Source organism: Leptonotus elevatus, chromosome 6, assembly GCF_054856555.1.
Source record: "Leptonotus elevatus isolate MCC_2025b chromosome 6, RoL_Lele_1.0, whole genome shotgun sequence".
Lineage (NCBI taxonomy): Eukaryota > Metazoa > Chordata > Actinopteri > Syngnathiformes > Syngnathidae > Leptonotus > Leptonotus elevatus.
This window is the reverse complement of record NC_141244.1, coordinates 15,506,988-15,529,352: the sequence shown is the minus strand read 5'-3', so window position 1 is coordinate 15,529,352 and position 22,365 is coordinate 15,506,988. Positions and strand designations below refer to the sequence as shown.

General features: G+C 39.1%; 2 protein-coding genes across 7 annotated transcripts in view; one reads left to right on the top strand and one right to left on the bottom strand.

The window, feature by feature from the left end:
- The first annotated feature begins 31 nt into the window (after positions 1-31).
- tax1bp1b (Tax1 (human T-cell leukemia virus type I) binding protein 1b) lies at positions 32-19,147 on the top strand. 6 transcript variants are annotated; one of them, XM_086077679.1, is made up of 17 exons: positions 32-186; positions 2,099-2,292; positions 6,379-6,481; positions 6,622-6,812; positions 7,517-7,675; positions 8,373-8,521; positions 9,363-9,453; positions 10,075-10,260; positions 10,341-10,592; positions 11,222-11,389; positions 11,520-11,592; positions 11,705-11,823; positions 11,900-12,025; positions 15,848-16,046; positions 16,257-16,414; positions 17,045-17,130; positions 18,376-19,147. In XM_086077679.1, the coding sequence occupies exons 2-17, from the start codon at positions 2,116-2,118 to the stop codon at positions 18,572-18,574; spliced, it is 2,436 nt and encodes an 811-aa protein (XP_085933805.1). In that variant the 5' UTR covers positions 32-186; positions 2,099-2,115; the 3' UTR covers positions 18,575-19,147. The 6 variants fall into 6 exon arrangements, with proteins under 6 accessions (XP_085933805.1, XP_085933803.1, XP_085933800.1 ...); XM_086077677.1 differs by having other exon boundaries at positions 11,687-11,823; XM_086077674.1 differs by having other exon boundaries at positions 10,341-10,607; positions 11,687-11,823.
- jazf1b (JAZF zinc finger 1b) overlaps positions 19,147-22,365 on the bottom strand; it is a 15,554-nt gene continuing 12,335 nt past the window's right edge. The window contains exon 5 of the mRNA XM_086077682.1: positions 19,147-21,263. Within this exon, the coding sequence (XP_085933808.1) occupies positions 21,084-21,263 (180 nt within the window). The 3' untranslated portion in view covers positions 19,147-21,083. The remainder of the gene's footprint in view (positions 21,264-22,365) is intronic.

Here is a 22,365-nt window from a genome sequence, read left to right as displayed (position 1 = left end):
GTTGCAACCAAATTAATTGATAATATCGTTTACCCGGGTTTACAAAACCATTTTGAGCTCAACTGGCCGGAAATGACGTAGTTTGTTGTTGTTCCAGGAAGAGCATACGGGGAAGCACTGAACTGCGTCAACAGTCATTTTTTATGATACATAACGATTTAAGTCGTTATTCAGCATGGGAACCGGGTATGTATTGCGTTTGTTGGATATTGCTTCGCTGATAATGCGTTGTTCGTGAAAATTTGCCGTGTTTGATACGCAAGTTGGAAAGCTTGAGAAGTCAGCGTTTGCTAACTGTTGACGTTAGCTAACTGCCCTCTAGTCGACAAGTCGCTGTCAAGATGACATTTTTAGTAAACTACGAACAATGTTAAGCGGCTCGATGATGTAGTCGACAGACGTTTCGTTCCTCGTCATCGTGTTTTTGACGCACGATCCTTTCTTGGTAAACATGAGGCTAACATTAGCCAGCTAATCGCTGAGTTGTTTCTAATCGCTCTAGGCCTCGCCTGTCAGTTTCAGCCATGTACTTGGTCTTTCTGGAATGTTAAGTTTCGACATTCGAATATGATCTTGTTATACAAGGTCCAAAAGTTATCGGGGGTCCAATTTTAGCCGTCGTCAAAATCAGATTTCCTACATAAGTTGACACCCCCCCATTCGACTGTATTTAGATCGAAACTCATAGTTTTAGAGCTATGTCTTCGTTTCAACGCGTGGGTTTATCATAAAAACCTGTATTTATTCTTTATTTCGGGGACGTAAGTAGGTTTCTAAAAATCATTCAAGTGAATTTTGAGCGTTTTTCTTCCGAACATTGTTGATGTAGCCACTTGTAGTCTATCGAACCTTCTTCACGTAAGGACCAAAAACAACAATTTAACAAAACAATAACAGATGTTTTAAAGACATAAATCGCCTGTGTGTTGTATGCGTGTCTTTAATGGGCGGGGCATAGTGAGTGATGTCAGAAGCTGGAGTCAGGTTGGCTTTTTCATTCCTACATACGTTTGATATTTGACGCGGATATAGATGAAAGAGGAGAAAATCAGTTTTCTTTCAACAGTTGACAGCAACAACATGCATGACGTCACACACATCTGCTACAAGCTAAGTTTGCTACAAGACGAAACAGCTGAAAATGCAATGGCAACTGTACCTCTCCTTGCCCACATGTGAGGGCATTACAGTACTTTAATTGCCTTTTTTCCCCCCATCACTAAAGTGGCAGGGAACACAAAACAAAGCAACTCAACCAAAGTGACAGCCCATATATTTTTTAAACTTTTTAAGGTGGAGCACTCGCAAGTCATGGCACCACTGAATTTGCAAATATTTATTTATTAATAATTTTAAGAGGTGTCTTTTAAAATTGAAGAGTAGTCATGATGGCAATATTTTTTATGGATATTGTTTTGCCTGGAAAAAGGTTTTTGGTGTTTGACACGTAGCACTCCCATGAACACTTGATCCCTGCCATGCGTTCATGCAGAGTTATCAAGGCAGCAACACAGGTGTAACTGTAACCCTGCGATGAAAGGTTTATATTTGGCTGAATGGCAAGACTGTTATAGTCAACATTAGACTAGTGCAATGAAACCTGAAACCAAACACAAGTCATTCGGTGCAACCGTGGGCAAGTGGTTAAGATTGTAACCTGCTCCCGTGGGGATTCCGGTTCAAGTCATTGACCGACAGACGAATGTAGGCACAAAAAAAAAAAACACCCATCAGCTTCATGAAGTGTGGGTGGAACTAGAGAGGATGTGGCAGTGGACCATCCACCTCCAAGATCCCTAAGATCCACAACTGGTGTGTCTTTGAGCGACAAATAAATACCATTAAGTTATGAACTGCTCCCTGGGTGCTAAAGTAGCTCACTGCTCCAATGTTTTTGCTGTATTCACTGCTGTGATTGCTTAAATCCTGAGGAAACATTTTGTGCTTGCAATTTAGTCAAATTTGAGGGCCATAATGCACACACAAAATATAAAACTTGTAAATAACATTTTTGCCACAGTTACTGTTTTAGAAATCATTGCAGCTGATTATCTTTGGTATTTGTTCCTCATGGTTTTTTATGTTTAATCTCTTCCAGCCATTGTTGACTGATTGATGGCGCTGAACGTGGACGGGCCTTTATTAGACAACACCATGGACACGTCAAACTTTGCCCACGTCATCTTCCAGAATGTAGGCAAAAGTTACCTGCCTCATGCTGCACTGGAGTGTCACTATACCCTCACGCAATTCATCCAGCCACACCCAAAGGACTGGGTTGGCATTTTCAAGGTGACTAACAACAATCTGTATTTAAAAACAACCTTGTACAAAGAAATATACTCAGTAATAATATAGTGTACTGTAGTACCCACATATTTTGTTAAAATAAATTTTTTTGATTACAATTATGGGGGGGAAAAACCTTGCTATTTTAACAAAGCTACCTAAGGTGGTGATAATGATTTGTGAGGAGTATAACTGTGTGTTTACTTAGATTATGCAATGGTGCTAAGGTTTTTCTGTTAAGTTAGTGTTGTGGCTCCCCAATAGTCAGGGCAAATTGCTGCATTTTTTCTCTTTTAAATCTCTTATGCTTTCTTGAATCATGTATAGTGGAAACCAAGGGATGTATTCCCAAAGATATTTAGTGGAAAGATGGACTTGCTCATAGTTGCTAGATTCTAATATATATTTTTTTTAGAATCATAATGTTTTCTTAGAATTCCCCCCAAAAGTGAAGAGTGGATCCTTGTAAGGGAAATGCTATTCCTGAAGAATCCTAGCTCTTAAAAGAGCTCCTCAGAGCAGGTGAGAGGACTTTTACGCGGCTTAGGAGTTCTCTCAGCAGAGGGGAAAATGGCCAGGCGTGACGTGTGAGCAAAGTTTCATGAATGTTAAGGCCATCAACACACGCACACTTGGCTCAGTTGCACCAGATCTGTCAAAAGGAATGGGCCAAAAATCCTGTTAGCTTTTGTGAGAAGCTTGTAGAAGTACAAACCCAAGTCATACACTTGAAAGGCAATGGTGCCCAAACACTAATGAAATGTATTAAAACTTCTGAATAAGGGGAAAAATAGCAAATAAATGACAAAAACAAATTCCATCACAAATTATTCTGGCACTTAGCAAATATAAATAATTTTGGTAATTCTAATTGACTTAAAACAGCATAATTTTGGTCAAATTTTATTCCAGACGGTGATGAAAAAATACATGATGTGCCTTTTTATAAAGAAGTCTATGCAAACTTCTGATTTTATTTGCATATACAATATTTATCACACAATATGTGTATTTGTACATGTCATTATCTCACGTTAGGTGAGGTCTAGAGCAAATAACAGATTCAGAACTCCTCCTGCTCAGCCAAGTTAGAATAGATGTTAAAATCCAGACCGTCTTTCTGCCAGTGTTGACAGACGAATGACTGCTGCCAAGGTTCTTGCTTTGGCATGTTTGCCAATAACCTTGATGCAGTGTTAGTTTGTACTCAGTGTTTCCTTCCAGCCAAGAACACTTGTTTTCCTACATTTTTATTTAATCGTCTGCACTGCTATTTTGTCAGCATTTGTCCAAATAATACAAGTTTACATGTTGACATGCTATTTGTGAGCACAAATGTTACAAAATGGAATTTAGAGTTTCCATTTTACATTAACTGACATTGTACAAAAGTTATTTCATTTGCGGTTAAAAATATGCTTTATCGGACTTCTCTTTTTCTGCACTCTAGGCGATGCCAAACATTTCCTGTGCTGTGCATCATGCACATGTGTGGCCCCTAGAGTGAGTCAGGCAGGTAGTGGTAGCTCAACATATGGAGATGTAGCACCAGGCTCATGGCCTAATGGGAAAAACGAGGTAGCATTGTGAATAAATAAAAAACACACACAATGGTGACGATGCGCATGGTTGAGTGCAAGAAAACTACGTGTCTCGCTCTGTACAAGCTTTGTTCGCTGTGGTTCAGGAATCAGGCATTGCATCAATGAACAGTTTATGGTTTTGTTTTGTTGTATCAGTAACTAAGAGGGAACATGCATCGGTGTACATGTTTTATTTAGAAAATATAGTAGAGTATAAGTTGACAGAATTATAAATAACAAAAGTACAGAGACGTGAAATTTTTACTTGAGTATATTTTTGAAGTACTTGTACTCTATTACATCACAAGACGGGTTAGATCTTACTATAATGTTTATCGCATTTTTATGGCCTATGCTGCAGCTGGTTAAGTGCTTAAGTTGACAGAAAGACAATCATTAAAAAAAAAAAGAATTGATTTACATCCCTACACTTAACATGCTTGTATTGTAGACATTGCTCTACAAGGTAATCTAAAACCGTAAATCACATTTAGAAAACTTTATTCACTCCCGTGGGGCAATAGATGTCAAACATTATAATGATATACGGGCACTTGACATTTTTTTTGTTTTTGTCACATCTGCAATCGCAGCCTTTGGCCCTTGGAACCGTTCCCGTACAGCGTGACTGGTGTTGCTCTGGGCGCTCGGAGATGTGGGTTGGGGCGGCTTGTCATGAGGCAGAGGAGAAAGCGAACACTGCTTTGTAATTAACATGTCTCACTCGCCATGTGATTCACAAACACTTCCTGCAACTCTGACTGGCACTTGGACAGCAGAAAGACCTCCTGTAGCAACCTGTTGCTTTTTACTGTACATCTGTAAGATGTCTTTGTTTCAACAGAGATTTCACATAAAAAAAAATACTTACGTTGTATAGTGAACCCTTCCTATATCACTCGTGTTTTGTTTTTAAGCAACAGCCTGTTGCATTTTTTAGTTGCTACTTCGCAGATTGTATCTGTTGCGGAGATTGTCTGGAACGTGACACCTGCAAGTGTGTTACGATGATGAACGGCAAATTTCTGTAGCACGAAATCACAACAAAGTTGATTCAAGGTACTTTAAATCTGGATCAGATCTACAACCACACTCTCAGAGACCGTCGGAATTTACAGTTGTGCATCTTCAATGAAGTAACCAAGTTGTGCTGGCCAGCACTGAGCTTCACTAGATGCAGATGCAATAGAATTAAAGGGGAAGTCAACCCAAACATTTTCTTTACAATAATATTTTGATGTGCCCCCAGTAGTCTAACCACAGCATTCTGATTAATATTGCGTTTGTGGAGTATGAGTTACGCAGAAAAATACGCTGTTTTTTATTCTATCCTTGGGGGGGCGGCCATTTTGTAACTTCCTGTCAACTTAAAATGACATCACAGTTGCTCAGTGCTTAGGTAACGACCAGTCACGGCTCACCTGTTTTCTGAAGCTGAGCCGTTTATATAGTAGTTTGGGTAGGCCTGGAATGTATTTCCTGCAAAAAACTCTTACTACTCTGCATTATACAAAGAACTAAGAAATATTAGAAAAAGTACAATGTGGTGTTAACTGGAATCCGAGCAATAATCATTGTTAAATAAATACCTCTCTTAGGGTGTCAATCAAAACCAAGCACATTAGTGTACCTAATGTTGTGGCCTGTGAGCGTGTATGTACGCACACATTGTAGGCATGTCTGAGGCAAGTGAAAGAGTTTCTCTCAAGAGTTTTCAGCCAGTGCCACTAATGAGCGCACTGGTGGGGGCTCGCCTCCAGTAATGACATAAACTCACTATGTGCATGTTTTAATTGCTTCCTGTTCTTTACTGCTGGAGGCCGGAAGTGCGCTGGTTAACAACTGGGGGTTTCGTAGCTAACGGGGGCCTTCTATCTCTGGCTCTGATGAACACGAGCACTGTTGGAGCTCCAGGCTTTTAGTACAGTATATAGCTTAACAAAATCTTTCGTTATACATGAATACATTGAGACAGACAAACAAGATTGTTTTAGCAGTTTTTTTTAATACAGTAAATAATTAGGTTTGTTTTGTGTCTATGTGTGAAAGGGTGCACACTAAAAACCAGCCCCCTCCTTTTACTGATTTAGTTTGACAGTTTTATGGCAGCAGACGGAAGTTAAATATGTATTTTCTGTACTTTTACGCCCCCTCCCATCATCAACCATCGGTTAACAACACATAAAACAGAATTTCATAGTTTTATTGGAGTTGTCATTCACTTCCAAGTCTCCTTTCTATAAAAATGCCACCTCTTTTTCCTCTGTGTTATAAACAACAGCATGCCGATGGCGACCGTGAGTTAAAATCATTCAATTTGAACATTTCTTTACCTTCTACGCACTCATCTCAGCAGTGATGACAACGCTTCTGTAGTAATGAAACGACACACTAAAATGGCTGTGCGCGGCCTCTTGCGAGTCACCGGTTTTGACTTCTCCATTATTATATTACACCGATGTGGTGAAGGCGTCTGTTTGAACAGATTCCCCGCTATGTCTCGCAGGTTGGCTGGAGCACAGCGAGGGACTATTATACATTCTTGTGGTCCCCCCTCCCTGAGAACTATGTGGACGGCACCGCAGTCAACAGAACAGTGGTCTTTCAGGGTAAGATCATAGTGTTATATCATATACCTTTTAATAAACCACAGGTTAGATGCCTTTTTAAATGGTTGAATGACAAACGCTCTTGTGCTTCAGTACAATATTTTATGCTTTTCTTGAATATTTTTTGTCATCTTCTCCAGGATACTATGTGCCCAATGATGATGGCGAATTCTACCAGTTCTGTTATGTGACCTACAAAGGGGAGATTCGTGGAGCTAGCACACCGTTCCTGTTTCGCGCCAGTAGCCCCTCTGAGGAAGAGCTGCTGACTGTGGAGGACGAATGCAACTCGGACATCCTGGTGGTCACCACCAAGGCGAGCTTTCTTGAGGTAAAGTCAGCATCGTTGAAAATGCAAATGTTGACTTTGGCTATGTCCACACTTAATAGTATTTTGTTTGGACATTTTATCCACACACACACACAACAACAGAAGACTGGGCATTTGTTTGACTGTGCCTTTTCATCAGACTACAAAACGGTGTTTTTCAGACTTCTGATTGGCTAGAATTGTGCTTGAGATTGAACTTTTTTGTGGATAGCAAATGTTTTAGTGTCATTGTGAGTGCATTGATGTGTACAATGGTGCCATGAGTTACAAGTACCCCAACTTGGATATGCCCTTGGGGGAGATCCTCTGTCACTGAAGCATTTTTGGCTTTTTATTGTGCAGGACAAACAGCCAAACATAACAATACAGAATGAATACACTCAAAAGGTGCATGGGGCTGAATTTACAACCCAAAGCTGGAGTCAAAGCTCCTGACATTACCCACGAGGCCACGGCTCTTGAAGGCACAATAAATGCACAAATACTGCAGTGTCTGTGGTTTTCGGCTGTATTATATCATATAAAACCAGTTTATATCTTTGCATTCTTTCATTTTTATTTTACAATACAGTGCAAATGTTCTTCATTAGTTAGAAACGTGAAACCAAAAACCTTATCAAAATACCTGTGTACAATAGGACTTGCTTTGCATAACTTATGGCCAAGACGCAGCTCAACAAGTTAAACAAGTTTTCTGTATGCAGCAAAAGGTGGAGGAAGCCCAACGAATGAAAGATGAGCTGGTGAAAAAGGTGGCTCTGCTGCAGCAGGAGATGGAGCAGCTGGATTTGGCCAAGGAGAGCCTGCAGAAGGCATGCGAAAGGGAGGAGGAGAACTGCGCCCTGCTGAAAATACAAAATCAAGTAATGTGGAGTTAGTCAGGAGGAGGGAGTCACGATTTGACTTCATCATAGACGCTCGTTGAATACACCTTAATGAAAAAGTACATACTTGCATACCTGTATGCTAATATTTCTGCTCTGTAGTGAGTCTCCCGAAACAGTCTCTTAGCGCCCCCTAGTGAAAGACATGCGGATCTATTTAAACGCATGCCTCTGATGCATAAATCACGTTTTGACAGATATGTATGTCTGTATTATCAACTCACAATCCAACATTTTTACAACACAACCATTAAGTCTTAAAAGTAATGGCACTTTGAATTCATTTGGATGTCTTCTACCATAAATCTGCTCGTTTGAAAACAGCTTTCACGAGAGAGCGATGGCTTATTTTGTGGCTGTTAATTTTATGGCCATACTTTTTAGATGTTTTTTTTTTTATGTGGTGTGAATATATGATACCAAAATTATGCTCTTAAATAATAAAACAGTTTATCGTTTGTTTATTTCATGACATTTTTCAAAATTGATTTAGTATGTTTATCATTATTCGGACATGCTTTTTTTATATCAACATTAACCAATTATATTGAGAAAATAACTTTATTAATATAAACATTTTTATGACGATTGATGAACTTCTATAGAGTAAGACGTGACATTATTATTATTATTAAAAATCATTCCATTGATTAACCGTGTATTTTCTGCATTTCAGGAACTGCAGAGTTCTTCCAAGGTCCTGCAAGAAGAGAAAGAGGAAGTGAAGAGGAGGCTGGTAGAGGCCACATCCAGGGTGTTACAGCTGGAGGAAGACCTTATTGGAGTCACCCAGAGAGGCCTCCAAAAGGAAACCGAGCTGGACTTGTAAATAACTGCAATACTTGCATGAACGGCAGCTCACTTTCTTAACTTAGTTACTCAAAGAAGAGCCAAATTCACTAGATCCCAAAAAAAAGAAGAAAAAAGCCTACAGCTGCACTCCATCGGGTTGACTTTGATTTGAAAGATCTAGATTTTTACGATACTATTAACTAAATGAAACATGTTGTCTTAATCAGAATCTGAGCTTTCAGTACTACATGTTTTGTGTCAAAATGTTACTAGTATCTCATATTAATTCATTCACTGCCATTGACAGCTGTAGACGTCAAAAATTCATTTGAACAATTTCTATTAGTTAAACTTTTTTTTCTTCCATTTTTGTTAACAAGAGTATGAAAACCAAAAATTTTTGTGGGGGTACATTTTTAACAGATATAAAATGTGTGATTAATCGTGAGTTAACTAGTGAAGTCATGCAATTAATTACGATTAAAAATTTTAATCGCCTGATGCCCCTAATTTTTAATAATCTTTTCTTTAAAATAAATAAATAAATAATTTACATTTTTTTTAATAATCTTTTTTTTTTTAAAGAAAAGATCATTAAAAATTAGGTGATTACAATGTTTTAGATCGTAATTAATCGCATGACTTCACTAGTTAACTCACAATTAATCACAAATGTTATATCTGTTCTAATACAATAAAAAAAATCGAGGTTTTCATACTCTTGTTAACAAAAATGGGGAAAAAATGTTCAAATGAATTTTTGACGTCTGTAGGAATTTGACGTCATTTACTGTCTATTTACAATGGCAGTAAATGACTTAAATAAATGATATCGCTCAAATATGATAAATGTTTTTTATGTTGTGTTTTGTAGTCTGAAGGACAGAATGAAGAAACTCACAACAGACAAGGAAACACTTGAGTCTCAACTCAACAACGAGAAAGATGAGAAGGAACTCTACAAGGTAATGTGCTTGTAGTTTTATGGCTTTCTGCCGTTATTTCCTTGAGGAAAACAAGATCTCATTGGGAGATGAAAAGCAGCATTGGAATTGCAAGATCCCAGGATGTGGCAACAAGGAGCTCTCCTGTCACATCATTTTCTCAATTTGGTTGGCAGCGGTTTACTTGACAACTATGTTCAGTGACTGCTTTATGCCACGTAGAATTTACGATTTTTCTTATAACATTGGATTGCCTCAAAAGGGAGGTCTGTTTTGAACTTTTTTAACTGCTGTGATTATTTTGCACGCTTTTTCCTCCAAACATCATCCAAAGTGGGCTTTATGCTGTGTCTGGTGCTTGTGGCTCTTTGTTGTGGTGGGCACTGCAAAGGAAATGGGATTGCCGCAAACTGCACAGTCACTACGGAAATGGTCCAAAAAGAAAAAATCCCACATTTTATTTAACTTGCACGATAACTGTATGGCGACTGGGCTCTACCCAATTGTTTCTTTTTTTTCCTCTCTGTTTGTCACGATACATTTATTTTGATAGCAGCATGCACGTATAATAATTCTTATAAGAATAAGATAATTGGTTTTATACATGGTGTAAATGCTCTTTTTATTCTGTGTTTGCGTCAGATTCACCTTAAAAACCGGGAGCTGGAGAACACTAAGCTGAGTGCGGAGCTGCAGGTGATGAAATCGGTGGACGTTAACAAAGACAACACCATTGCTCAATTTAAAGAGGAGGTGGGACGCCTGCAGATGTGCCTTACTGAGAAAGAGAACCAGTACAAAGAGATCTTGGCCAAAGTTTCCCCCTTGGTGCGCACCGCCAATCAATAAGTCACATTCACTGTCGTGAAATTCACTTGCCCCATTTAATGTGTTTTTGCATGTGACAGGGAGATTTAAAGGCACTGAAGGAGCAACTGCGTCAGAAAGAGGAGCAGCTCCAGGCCAACCAGCAGCAGACGGCCATGCTGGCGGCCGAATTGAGGGACGCCTCGAGCGCCCGCGACCGCACCATGTCCGAACTGTATCACATGAAGCTGGAGGCTGATGCACTGCGACAGGCCAAAGCTGAAGCGCAGGCTCACCGTGGACGTCTGGAGAGCCTGGTGGAGCAGATGAAGGAGGATGCCAAGAAGGAGGCAGTAAGTCAAGTCAAGGTGACAATTTGTTATTTACTTCTTGATGTCAATTATAATAAGATGAAGTCCACCTCAGGATTCAGCAGCCTGTTTTTGGATGTTGTTGCAATTAACCTCTGAAGTTGAATACAGTCCATTTTAGGCCACTGGTTTATTTTTTTTTAATTCTCTTAAGTTACCAGCCAATCAGAATTTCCACTAGCCAACTAGCTAAGTAGCTAGCTAACAAGCAATTGTTGGTTTTATCTACCTCCCTCACAACTATCTCTGTTCGTTTCTTGCACTGGTTGCACTTGAGACTGTAGCGTGAAATATCGTCATTGGCACAACCAATGGGTGTATTAAACGTCATCACCTAGAATTATAGCACAGACAGTACTTATTGGAAATGTAGTAGTCAGATATGCAAATGACCGAGAACAAAACATAGTGTAGAGCAGTGTTGAGCATCATTTGAAATTGAATTATTTCAGTTCCTTGTTTCGATTCCGGTTCCAAATGATTCTCGACTCTTTTTGGGGTGTCCAAACTATGACAAATCACTCTGGAATTTTCCATTATAACTGTCGAATCATGTACCCTCTACAATTTTAAATGATGGTTGATCCGAACAAACTTGTCATGTTCAGCAGGCCAAAGCCGAGGAAGTCTGCACAGACCCGGCTCTTGTAGCGGAGCTGCAGAGAGAGGTGGAGGACCTGAAACTGCGTCTTCACATGGCTGCCGAGCACTACAAGGAGAAATACAAAGATTGCACTCGGCTACAAAAACAAGTGCTGAAATTGTCTGAGCAGCAAGGGGTAGGCCTGCATTCTGCTTACTGGCAGGATAGTTTGTACCTTTCACACTTTTGCACTTTCTTCATGTGTTTCTTTTCTTCTTAGAGTGCATTTACAATAATAGAAATGCACTTTTTCCTCTTGTGCGTAGGAGCTGAAGAGAAATTCCGCACAAGATCTAACAACTGTACCTGCATCAGTGAGTCCAGACACATCTGTTCCAGGTAAGTCTGTCACTTTGAAACACAAGTACTTTACTGCTATGTCAGCTGCTGGTGACTTTTCCATCCGTTCACTCTTGCTTGACTCTCTGATTAGCCTTCATGGTCCTCACAGGGAGTCCTGGTTCGACAGATCCCATGCTGGAGGCCCTCATCCAGGAGAAGCTCAAAGGCATCAGTAGAGAGGCTTCTGACAAGCATTCGAAATACAGGAAATACAAGCAACTGTTGATGGTAAGAAGCGTCAACGCTTCCCTGCATAATATCGAGAAGCATTTTTTTTTCTCCACACCTCGCGCTGATCTTTCAGGAGGCGAAGGAGCGTAGCGGCATGATGCACGACGAGCTTGCCAAGATGGCGGTGAAAGTGAAGGAGCAGCAGAAGATCAGCGAAAATCTCAAGGTGCAGCTGGTGTCGGAGGAAGATCGCTGCATGGTGGGTGCAACCTACAGCCTTTTTGTCTTGTCAATGCCTTTTTTGGCCACATACAAAATCAGATTAAGTGTAATGAATAGTGCTGTCATTATCGAATATTTTTAGAATCGATTGGTCAATCAATTAATCGACTAATCAAATTCATTTTAATTTTGCATTAACGTGTATTAAAAAAGCTTTTTTTCCCCTCTGATTACTGTTTATTAACGAGTGATTGGTGTTTATTTCGTACATTGTATAGTGATTAAAAAGGGGGCGGGGGTTGATGTTGTACTATGTTACTGTTAAGGGTGGGAATCTTCGACTGTCTCACAAGTCGATTCGATTTTTGATTTGAAAATGATTTGATTGACAATGATTTCTGCTTCAATTTATAGATGTGCAAAGAATCGTCATAATGTACTCCAGTCTGACTCGTTAATGCTGATTAGCGCGCTACTCGCGGCACTTTTATCACACAAAAGAACGGCAATTCATAAAAAATGCTTCAGGAATGTATACAGAGAAGCATCTTAGCATTACTCACCAGCATATGCTCTTTTGACGCTGCAAAAAAAACAAAAAACCTTTTATTGGAATAACTTGATCGTGACTTTTTCCTTCTACTCTCTTATGTGGCTACAACTTAACATTGTATCAGAACGCGTGGAACCACACTGCCCCTAAGTGGCCAAATTGTGTACAACATGAACAGCGCTCCCAATAAAAGACACACACAAGCAATGGCAAAACAGTATTAAACAATTTAAATAAAATCGATTTTGGGACATTTAATATCGATTCTGAATCGTACTAAATGAGAATCACGATTCTTATAAGAATCGAAACAAAAACAAAAATTGGCACACCCCTAGTTACCGGTTCGGTTATTGTTTTCCAAAGTAAAAACAGATGGTTGAAAATATCTTATTTTGATTAAACACAGAAGATAATCAGTCTTCTTTCATGAAGGACTACATAAATCAGTGAACAATGACTGCTGATATGTTGAAATCAGAGGGTTGGGACAATTTTAAATAAAAAAAAATGGCTCCAAACAATTACTTTAATATTAAAATAGTTGTCCATTAATTTGATAATAGTTTTGACAGTTTAACTGTTGAAAACACAGGAGGAGGAGGACAATTTCTAAAAGACTTGTTGCAATGTTTGTGTATGAACTTTGAGGAAAGCTTTTAGGTTGGAATCAAATAATTACTTGCATAGTATAGTTTGTAGCAACAAAAAAAAAAGTCTTCATGCAGACAGAGCGTATAGTTGTTGAAATGGTCTCAGCCATCTCAGTGTTATGTCCTCTATGTATGGCTAATGTAAGCTCCGAGAGGAACAGCATTTGATTACATGTCTTCCCTTGAGCGCAATCCTTGTGACATTGTTGTTTATGAGCCGGCCCGTCTGCGAGACAACACTTTACGGCTGTTTATGTCCGCCGCTGGAGACAAGTGAAGCTTGGCTCGGAAGGGTCCTCTCCAGTTGCCGTCCTAATGCTTCGCTTGGCTCCGGGGCAGGCGGATATTTGCCCTGGTGTCTGTGAGGAACTCAAACATGTTGTTTGGCTCCGAGCGCCACCGCACATAAATCAGCGCTCGGCATAGAGGAATCTTTTGTAGCGTAGCGCAATTGATGTCAGTCGCTGCGTTGACTTGTTTGAGGAGCGCACGACAGACGAAGGACGAGCAAAGATTAGCGCGCTCGTTCTTCCGTTGTTTATCCTTTGTTTACTCCAGAGCCAGGTAGCCGAGAAGGGCCGGCAGCTGAGCGAACTCAAGGAGAAACTGGAGGTGCTTTGTAACCACTTGCCTTTTCTCTTTTATAGACTCCTTCCACCCTTAAAAAAATCACTCCCGAAAAACAGCAGCCATTTTCCCCAAGTCTGGTCTTGAGCGTGAAATGGGTCTTAATTCTAAAAGTGAATGTGTTCTTATTTTCCTTTCCATTAGTTTGGACCACAGCGAGACCCAAGACCTAAAATGCCCCGAAATCATGTTATGTTTGGAGCCGCTTTGAATGAGCCAATTAGGAGAGTAGACTGTAAATTGGAATAGGCGTCTGCGCCTGACATCAGTAAAACAAAATGGTCCCAGTTTGTGTTTTTCTTTGTAATTGTTGGTGAAGCCCACTTGATGAGCTTAAAACATAACAAAACAGGGTGTCCCACATTTTTTTTCATCATTTCAAATATAAATATCAGAGTAATGAGGGCCTCTTATGACCAGCTTTGTTTTTAATTTCACGCTATTGAGCATTTGAATGTTTGAGTCCTGCAATACTTTTATCTAAAGTTGCTTCATTAAAATATGTTCCTTTCACTCATTAAATAATTGATTGATTTATGATTTTGTGTATTCTGAATGCTACAATTAAAATAATCATTTTACATATAGAAAAAACTCATTTTGTATTCTAATTGATAATTCATTGTTTTTTGTGAAAAGGTTTGTAGAAGGAAAAAGGTTATTTTTAGGGCTGGGCATTGCCAACAATCTCACGATACAATGCGTATCGTGATACAGCGGCAACGATACAATACAGTACGTATTGCGATACACATTTATGGCCTTGCATACGTATCCCGATATTTTAGTTTTTACTGTACTTAAAATAATTTTTTATGAAAACCAGTCATGTATTAAATGTTATTTTTATCATGCTTGATGGTAAATTGACTGCTTTTTATGTCTAAAATGGTTTCTTATTGTGATTTTAGCAGCACTTCCGGTTTGCAGTGCCATGTCTGGTCGAAAAGTGTTTTCAGAGAAACTTTATGAATGAATGTGAAATATCAATTGTGGCGTGCTTTTTTTTTTTTTTTAAGCATACACCTGATTATTTTACCATTATAAGCATTTATATGCTACCGGTGTGTATATATTAACTCATTCATTGCCATTGACGGCTATAGACGTCAAAAATTCATTTGAACAATTTCTATTAGTTTAACATTTTTTTTCACTTTTGCAAACAAGAGTATGAAAACCTAGATTTTTTTATTGTACATTCAGAACAGATATAACATTTGTGATTAATCGTCAGTTAACTAGTGAAGTCATGTGATTAATTACAATAAAAAAAAGTTTTATCGCCTGACGCCCCTAATTAAAAAAAATTGCTAAAAATAGGGGGCGTCAGACGATTAAAATTTGTATTTGTAATCAATCACATGACTTCGATAGTTGACTCACGATTAATCACCAATTTTATATCTGTTATAAATGTACAATAATTTTTCTAGGTTTTCATAAAAAACTGAATGAAAAAAAGTTTAACTAATAGAAAAAGTTCACATGAATTTTTGACGTCTATCGTCGTCAATGGCAGTGAATGAGTTAAAAATCAAACCCACCTCAAATGTTTGCGCACTTGTGTCTTAGACAAAACAAATTAAATAGGCTTCAAATTGAAAATATTGATCAATCAAAATGAAACAAATTCAAATGGATCTACATTATATACCGATTTCACGAAGCTTCACAAACATATACAGTCGCTGTTTTAGATTTGGGGCTCAGCAAGTAGCAACTCTTTCACTCTGCCCCTTGTCATGGTAATGAAATTCATACCCGGCAAAGGACCCCCGGTAGGGGCGCGTGGTGAGTCTTGGCTCATTTTTACGAGACAAGGACCCCCTAAAAAAGGCTAATTTCAGGGAGGCTTCAATTAGAGGGTGCAAAGTGCGCTTTGGTATTTTGCTGAAAGCGCATCGCAGAATGTGGCAACTGTTTTTAAATTGTGTGAACTTTAAGTTAGTGACTATGAAATAATTGCGACACTTTGCATGTTCATACGGCATGTTGTCATCGTTCCCTGCTTTTGCCTCTGCAGGAGCTCCAGAAAAGCAACAAGAAGGCAGAGCAGGGGGCCAGCGGGAAAGCCGGCACGGACAACGTCCAGTCCAGCATGCCTTTATTCCTGCAGTACCCCGTGCCGTACGCCCAGGATGCCCCCACCCCTCTCTTGGTCTCTCAGAGTCCCAGCAAGCTGCACTTTGGGAATCCATACTCCTCAATCTCTGACTCAAAAGGTCGGTTCACGTCCACTTCAGAAAGCGGAAATACAACTGAACCTCTCAAGTTGCACAAATTAGAATTTAACCAAAAGTTCAGTGCACATCAAAGGATTAACATTTTGCTTAACCTGTAGTCTGAAAATAGTATCCCTTTCTGGGAAAATCACCAAAATACAACATCCATCATTCATGGTAGCTGTATATCTGGCAACGTGCTCTCTGCAGATGACGACGACGAGCTGTCGGATGAGCAGCTGCTTTGCCTCCCCCCCGTGGGCCCGCCCTCTTGGGACAGCAATGTGGTGTGCATCCAACCCACCCGCCACCAGTCCCGGCCCGACGGCCGCGAGGAGTCCGACGATACGCCGAGCAACAACAACAATGTAACGCAGCCTCTCCTTTGTTATTGCTTAAAAGGGGAAGTCGGCCCGAAACATTTCTTGACAATAATATGTTATATGTGACCTCATTCGTTTAAACATGACATTCTGATTAATATTACATTTGTGGAATATGAGTTATGCAGCAAAATCCCGCCATTTTTATCCATCTCGGGGGGCGCCATTTTGCCACTTGCTGTCGACTGAAGATGACATCACAGTTGCTCAGGGCTCATCAAGGACTAATCTCAGCTCACCTGTTTTCTGAAGCTGAGCTGTGATTGGTTGTTACCTGAGACCAGAGCAACATTGATGTCATCTTCAGTCAACAGCAAGTGGCAAAATGGCCGCCATGTGAAATTGATAAAAACGGCTGGATTTTGCTGCTTAACTCATATTCTACAAATGTACAGTAATATTAACCAGAATATCAATATTTGGGGGGGGGGGGGGGGGTTGACATGTACAGTGAAACCTCCACAAAAGTTGAACGTCCCAAAAAGTGGCACAGTTTGGGGTTCAAATCAATATTGTGGGAGATAAATCAAGTCACCGGATTTTGTGAGACTTGAATTTGAGGTTTCATAGCATGAGTGTTGTCAGTGCATAATCGGCGTATGTTTTACCTCTCAGGTTAACATCAACGACAAGCCCACCGCAACTGAACCCACCAACCCTTTTGTGAACGACGGACAAACTCCCTTTTGCTTTGATCCCAGGTAACACTCATAAGCAGCAAGCCAGCTTGCCGTGCCCCCCCTCCCCCGCTTCCCGAACACCGCGCATTGTAACATGTGTAACGTGTTTGTTCTGCCACACAAACCCCCCTCCCCACTGCGGCCCACCCGCATCGCATCAGACGTGCGCTTTACTACCTTGTGCTCATGCTTTGCACACGTCATCACTTGGCTGCTTGCTAACCACAGATTTGTGTGTGTGTTGGGGGGGGTGAGTATTCACTAAATGACAGAAATCAAAATACAGTTAACCATTACAGTAAATAATAAGTGACATTTTATGGCAAAATTAAAATTAATGCAAATTAATTGCACTGTTCATATTGAGCTGTAAAAAATAGATACATGACACATTGGGCAAAAAAAAAAAAAAAATCTGAATTGACCTGCGGTATGAACATAGTCTTAAAATGTTTTGGAAAAGTGCAGAAAATGATCCAGTTGAGGATTTAAAAAAAAAAAAAAAAAACTTTTTTTAGTAAAGTTTTCAAGGTGCAGTATTATAACTTTTGGTTTTGGACGAGAATTTTCATTTAAGTGCAATTTAGCATTTTTTTTTGTCAGTTCACAACATTAGAAAAGCAATTGAAGCATTGCTTTGAATGCATAAAAAAGTTGGGTAAAATTTATCAAAATGGCTTCTGTGTATAATTGATTAGAAGGGGGGATGGGGTGAATTGACTTTTGTAAACCGTGGTAGTCTGATTGGTCACTTTTGCCCCTACAAAAACCTGTTAGGGTCATGCTAAAACAATAGGAAGGTCCATAGACCGGCTCACGAACTAGCATCAATATTGCAATCGTTATAATTCTTTCAAAAAATAAATTTAAATGAATAAATAATAATAAATAAATAAATACAACAATACTCCCATGCATATATTCTTTATCATCTGCAAAAATCAACAAATGGATGGATAGTGCATTTAATCTATGTCTATGTGGTGTATGTTTGTATAATGCCCCCTAGTGGCCAGATTTTTTTTATACTACATTGTAGTGTTATTTTCTTGGAAAATGTGTTCCTGTTGTTTTTTTTTGTATTGCTGGAAAAGATGAACAAATTCAAATTCATTTTAGTGAGGAAAATCTGTACTGAGTATTTCTTTTACCAGTCTTTAAAAAAACAAAACAAATATCTGTACTTCTACTTGGTTACAGTACGTAATTAATGACCTTTGCCACTTTTAATTCCTGCTTCCCTTCTCCCCGTATGTGTCCTCGCAGCATGGACATGAAACGATGCCCGCTATGCGAGGTCATCTTCCCGCCCAACTACGACCAGTCCAAGTTCGAGGAACACGTGGAGAGTCACTGGAAGATCTGCCCCATGTGCAGCGAGCAGTTCCCGCTGGACTGCGACCAGAAGGTGTTCGAGAACCACGTGCTCACCCACTTCGACGGGCACCCGCTGGAATTTGATTAGCCGCCGCCGCGATCGACGCTCTCGTTTGGTGCATGACGACGGTGGTGTGAACATCCATCCTGTACCGCCTTCTTTCATAGACAGCCGCTTGTCAGTAAATCCGAATTCTTATTTTAGTTTGCAAACTGGCTCTTTTTTGTGTGTAATTTACAGTTAATCCTGAGAACCAAATGGTTAACCTTACACTGTTGAAGACGGGGAACGTAAGGTCAGGTGGGTGGGGGCATATGTGGCCTCTTGTAAAAAGCCACACATACTCGTAACATTATATCATAACCACCAAAACAGGCTTCCCATTCTTGCTTTAAAGAAAGCCGTATATATATATTCCATGACTATGTGGAAAGACATTATTATACAGAATTTTGTCCGATTTATTTTAGAATAAGTAAGCCAATGATAGTGTGACAGACTTGATCACGTGTGTACTACTCTGGGTTCATTTTCTATCGGCTTTGAATATTTAGTTGGTGAGTCATTGCATGTTGTTGAGTTTCTGATTTTCTGCGATTATTTTCCCTCCATATACTTGTTTTATCTGTTAGTGGAACTAATAAAGATCATTTGAAACATCAGAACAACTTTTTATTCCAAAATGAAGCAGCTTTTTCAAGGAAATACAGTACATAACAATTTTCTATTTATTTGTATTTACCTCATGACACAATAGTGAAACATATGAAAATATAATTTAATGCACTTTAATCCTAATACACTCGCTGTACAATATAGCCAAGATTTCTGGCAGTAACACAACTTGCCATTGGACTGCAGTTCCATGCAAACACATTTTTAAACACGGTGGTAACTTCTACATTCAATTACACGCTGTAATTATCCGTGGAGCAATATGAAAACTAGTACAAAGACAAGTCAAGGCCCCCTTTATTTATTTATCCTCTTTGGAACTGTTGGAAAATGCCCCTAAGCCATAAATACTCAGGTCATTTTGCAGTGATTTTTTTTTTTTAGTCTGGCCCTTTGAAGGACTTTGCCCCTGCCGTCTTATCATGGCTTGACAGGACAGCGAGGTTCTGGCTGCTGTTACGGAATGGTTCACAATTCAAGGCAAGGACGAACGTCACAAGGCCAGAAACACTGGAATTTTGGTGCTCATTTTTGCAAATGGCTGCCATATATACTGTATACATTTACAAACTTCAGAAACGTCAGGTTGGCAAAATGCTCGTTTGTTGGCAACTTGTTCCACAAAACAAAAAGTGCTTGAAAAACTGCATAGGGAAAATGAAGCTAAACGATATCGAGGAGAGCTTTGAAAACACTGGTAGAACACGTTTTGGGTAGGCTTGCTGAAATGCTTAGAAACGACACCTGAGTTCAACCATGGGCACTCGGGTGTTGGCGATGTGAAATGAAAAATTAAAAATAACCACACTGATTAAAATGAACTGAAATGTAAGCTAATATATGCACACTGGCCACAGAAAAAAAATATATTTCAGTTACACAACCAGTTGTGAAATACATCCACACTGTAACTGTGAGAATACAGTTGAAATATTCCAAGAAAAAAGGTCACGTGCAGAGAATAAATGCAGAAAATCTAGATTATATTAGTAAAAATTGCAAGGCTGACAACCAGTCCAGGGTGTACGCCGCCATTTCCCCTGTCAGATGGGATAGGCTTCAGCGTAGTACAATAAATGGATGGATCGATTTAAGTCTTGTAAAGTTATCATTTTAAATTTTAATATTACATTTTTTTAACAAATTTTAAAAATTAAGGTCATTTGTTTCAATATTACAACTTGTTTTGTTGTCCCGTAAAATTATATATAGATTTTAAAATTGTAATATTACAACTTCATACTTGTAAAAGTAGTATTTATTCCTCATAAAGCTGTCTCTTTAATTCTCATAACATTTTGACTCAGTTATTTCCATCCGTCCACTTCCTGTATTGCATCATCTCATTTCGGTCCCGGGTGCGCTGGAGCCCATTCTAGCTGCACGTTGGGTAAGAGGCGGTTTACGCCCTAGATTGGTCGGACTCGGCAGCCATTTTGCAGGGCACGTATAAACCATTCACGCTCATATACATTCACACTTAAGGGCAATTAACCGGTCTGGTTAAATACGATTAAATACCTTCTATAAAATGAACTGTATCATCTTTATAAAGGAAGCCCTTGTGTTTCGATTGTGCGGGTGTACCTAATATTGAGGCCAGTATGTGTAAATTGCCGCCTGTGGTTCCCAGTTTGGCACATCGTTGAATGACAAAGGCATGTTTAAAAAAAAAAAAGTAAAATGAATAATCTGTCTCATTTAACCCTCACCAACAAGCAATCTAAGAAAAAAATAAAAAATATTGTAGCTTCAATGTGCAAATTACAAAACGGTGACCTACTTTTACGATTGAACGTTCAGAATAAAATTTAAAGCATGCAAAAAAAATAAAATAAAAATAGTGTCTTAGCAAGGAGAGATGATGAAGAGGAGGAGGAGAAATCTGCTGGTGACGGTGGATATTCGTCCGCCCCGACTGCTACTGCTGCATCTTACGATGGATGACGTCGACAGAGACGGGCGGGTGGAAGTTGATGGTGTGGTGCCGGAGACCCTGAGCGGTCTTGTAGCTCTTGCCGCAGCGGCACTTGAAGGGCTTGCGCACTCGTATCTGCGCCCGGTGGCCGTTCTTGGCGTGATACTTGATGCCGTTGACGTTCTGCAAGGAGAGAAAAAAAAAAAAAGAGTTGGATTTGGCGTGTACGAGTAAGACAAAAAAATAGCTTATAAAAGTTCTGATTTCTCATTAAAGAAAGTTTATAGGATAACACACAAAAAATCATCAATAACATGCAAACACATATGACAGAAGTCAATTTGAACTTCAACGCTCGCTGGCGTGAGCTGAAAAAAACAACGCAATGCGCTTGCCCTCATGGGAAATGTGGTCTTCCTTCAGGCATAACATTACCGCATATGGCGTCGCCATAATGAATGTAAACTAAAAATTTCTTAGTGTTGCTTTGAAAACCTTTTTTTTTTACATTACCACTATAGTCTCTAAAATGAATTAACCCTGGTAAAATATTGACTTTTTAAAAAAATTTTTTTTTAAACAATATTACAACTTTAAATATTTGTTATGAGCGTTAAATATTAGCATTCATTATGTGGACTTTATATGACTTTGGTGATATGAGGACTTTGTGTAACATAAAATTGAGAACCTTATTCAATATTATCACTTCACTACATGATAACATAATTCTAGTAAAATTTGGGCTGTTATTTTTGAATTTTTTTATTGTTATTTAAAAAAATTCCCATAGTAGTACAACTGCATTTTTGTAAGATATGAGATTTCTTGAAATATAAAATGTATTTATTCCCATTAAATTAGGGTTTTTTTCTCATGATATTCCAAATTGTCTTGAATTATTATGATGAGGATGATATAATGGGGCCCCTGCCGGCCTTATTTTAAGAAACCAATAGTTTAGGAAAACATTTAAAAAAAAAATCTGACATGGAGTAAGCCCTCCTTATAAGTAGATGGCGCTATACTGCAGCAGTTTGACACATCGACTAAAGATCATCTCAGTCAGAATTTTTTTTTTTTTGTCATTGTGTTCAATTAAATTTTATATCTCAAAAGTACTATATGTATTGGTACTTGGTATCAGTGAGTACTCAAAGAGAGATTTCTTGTACTGGTATCGGTCTGAAAAAAGTAGTATCAAACATCCTTCGTTAAAAACGTTTGTAACAGGTCTTTAATTTCTTTATCACACCTAATCTTTTTTTGAATGAAGTATTTTCTC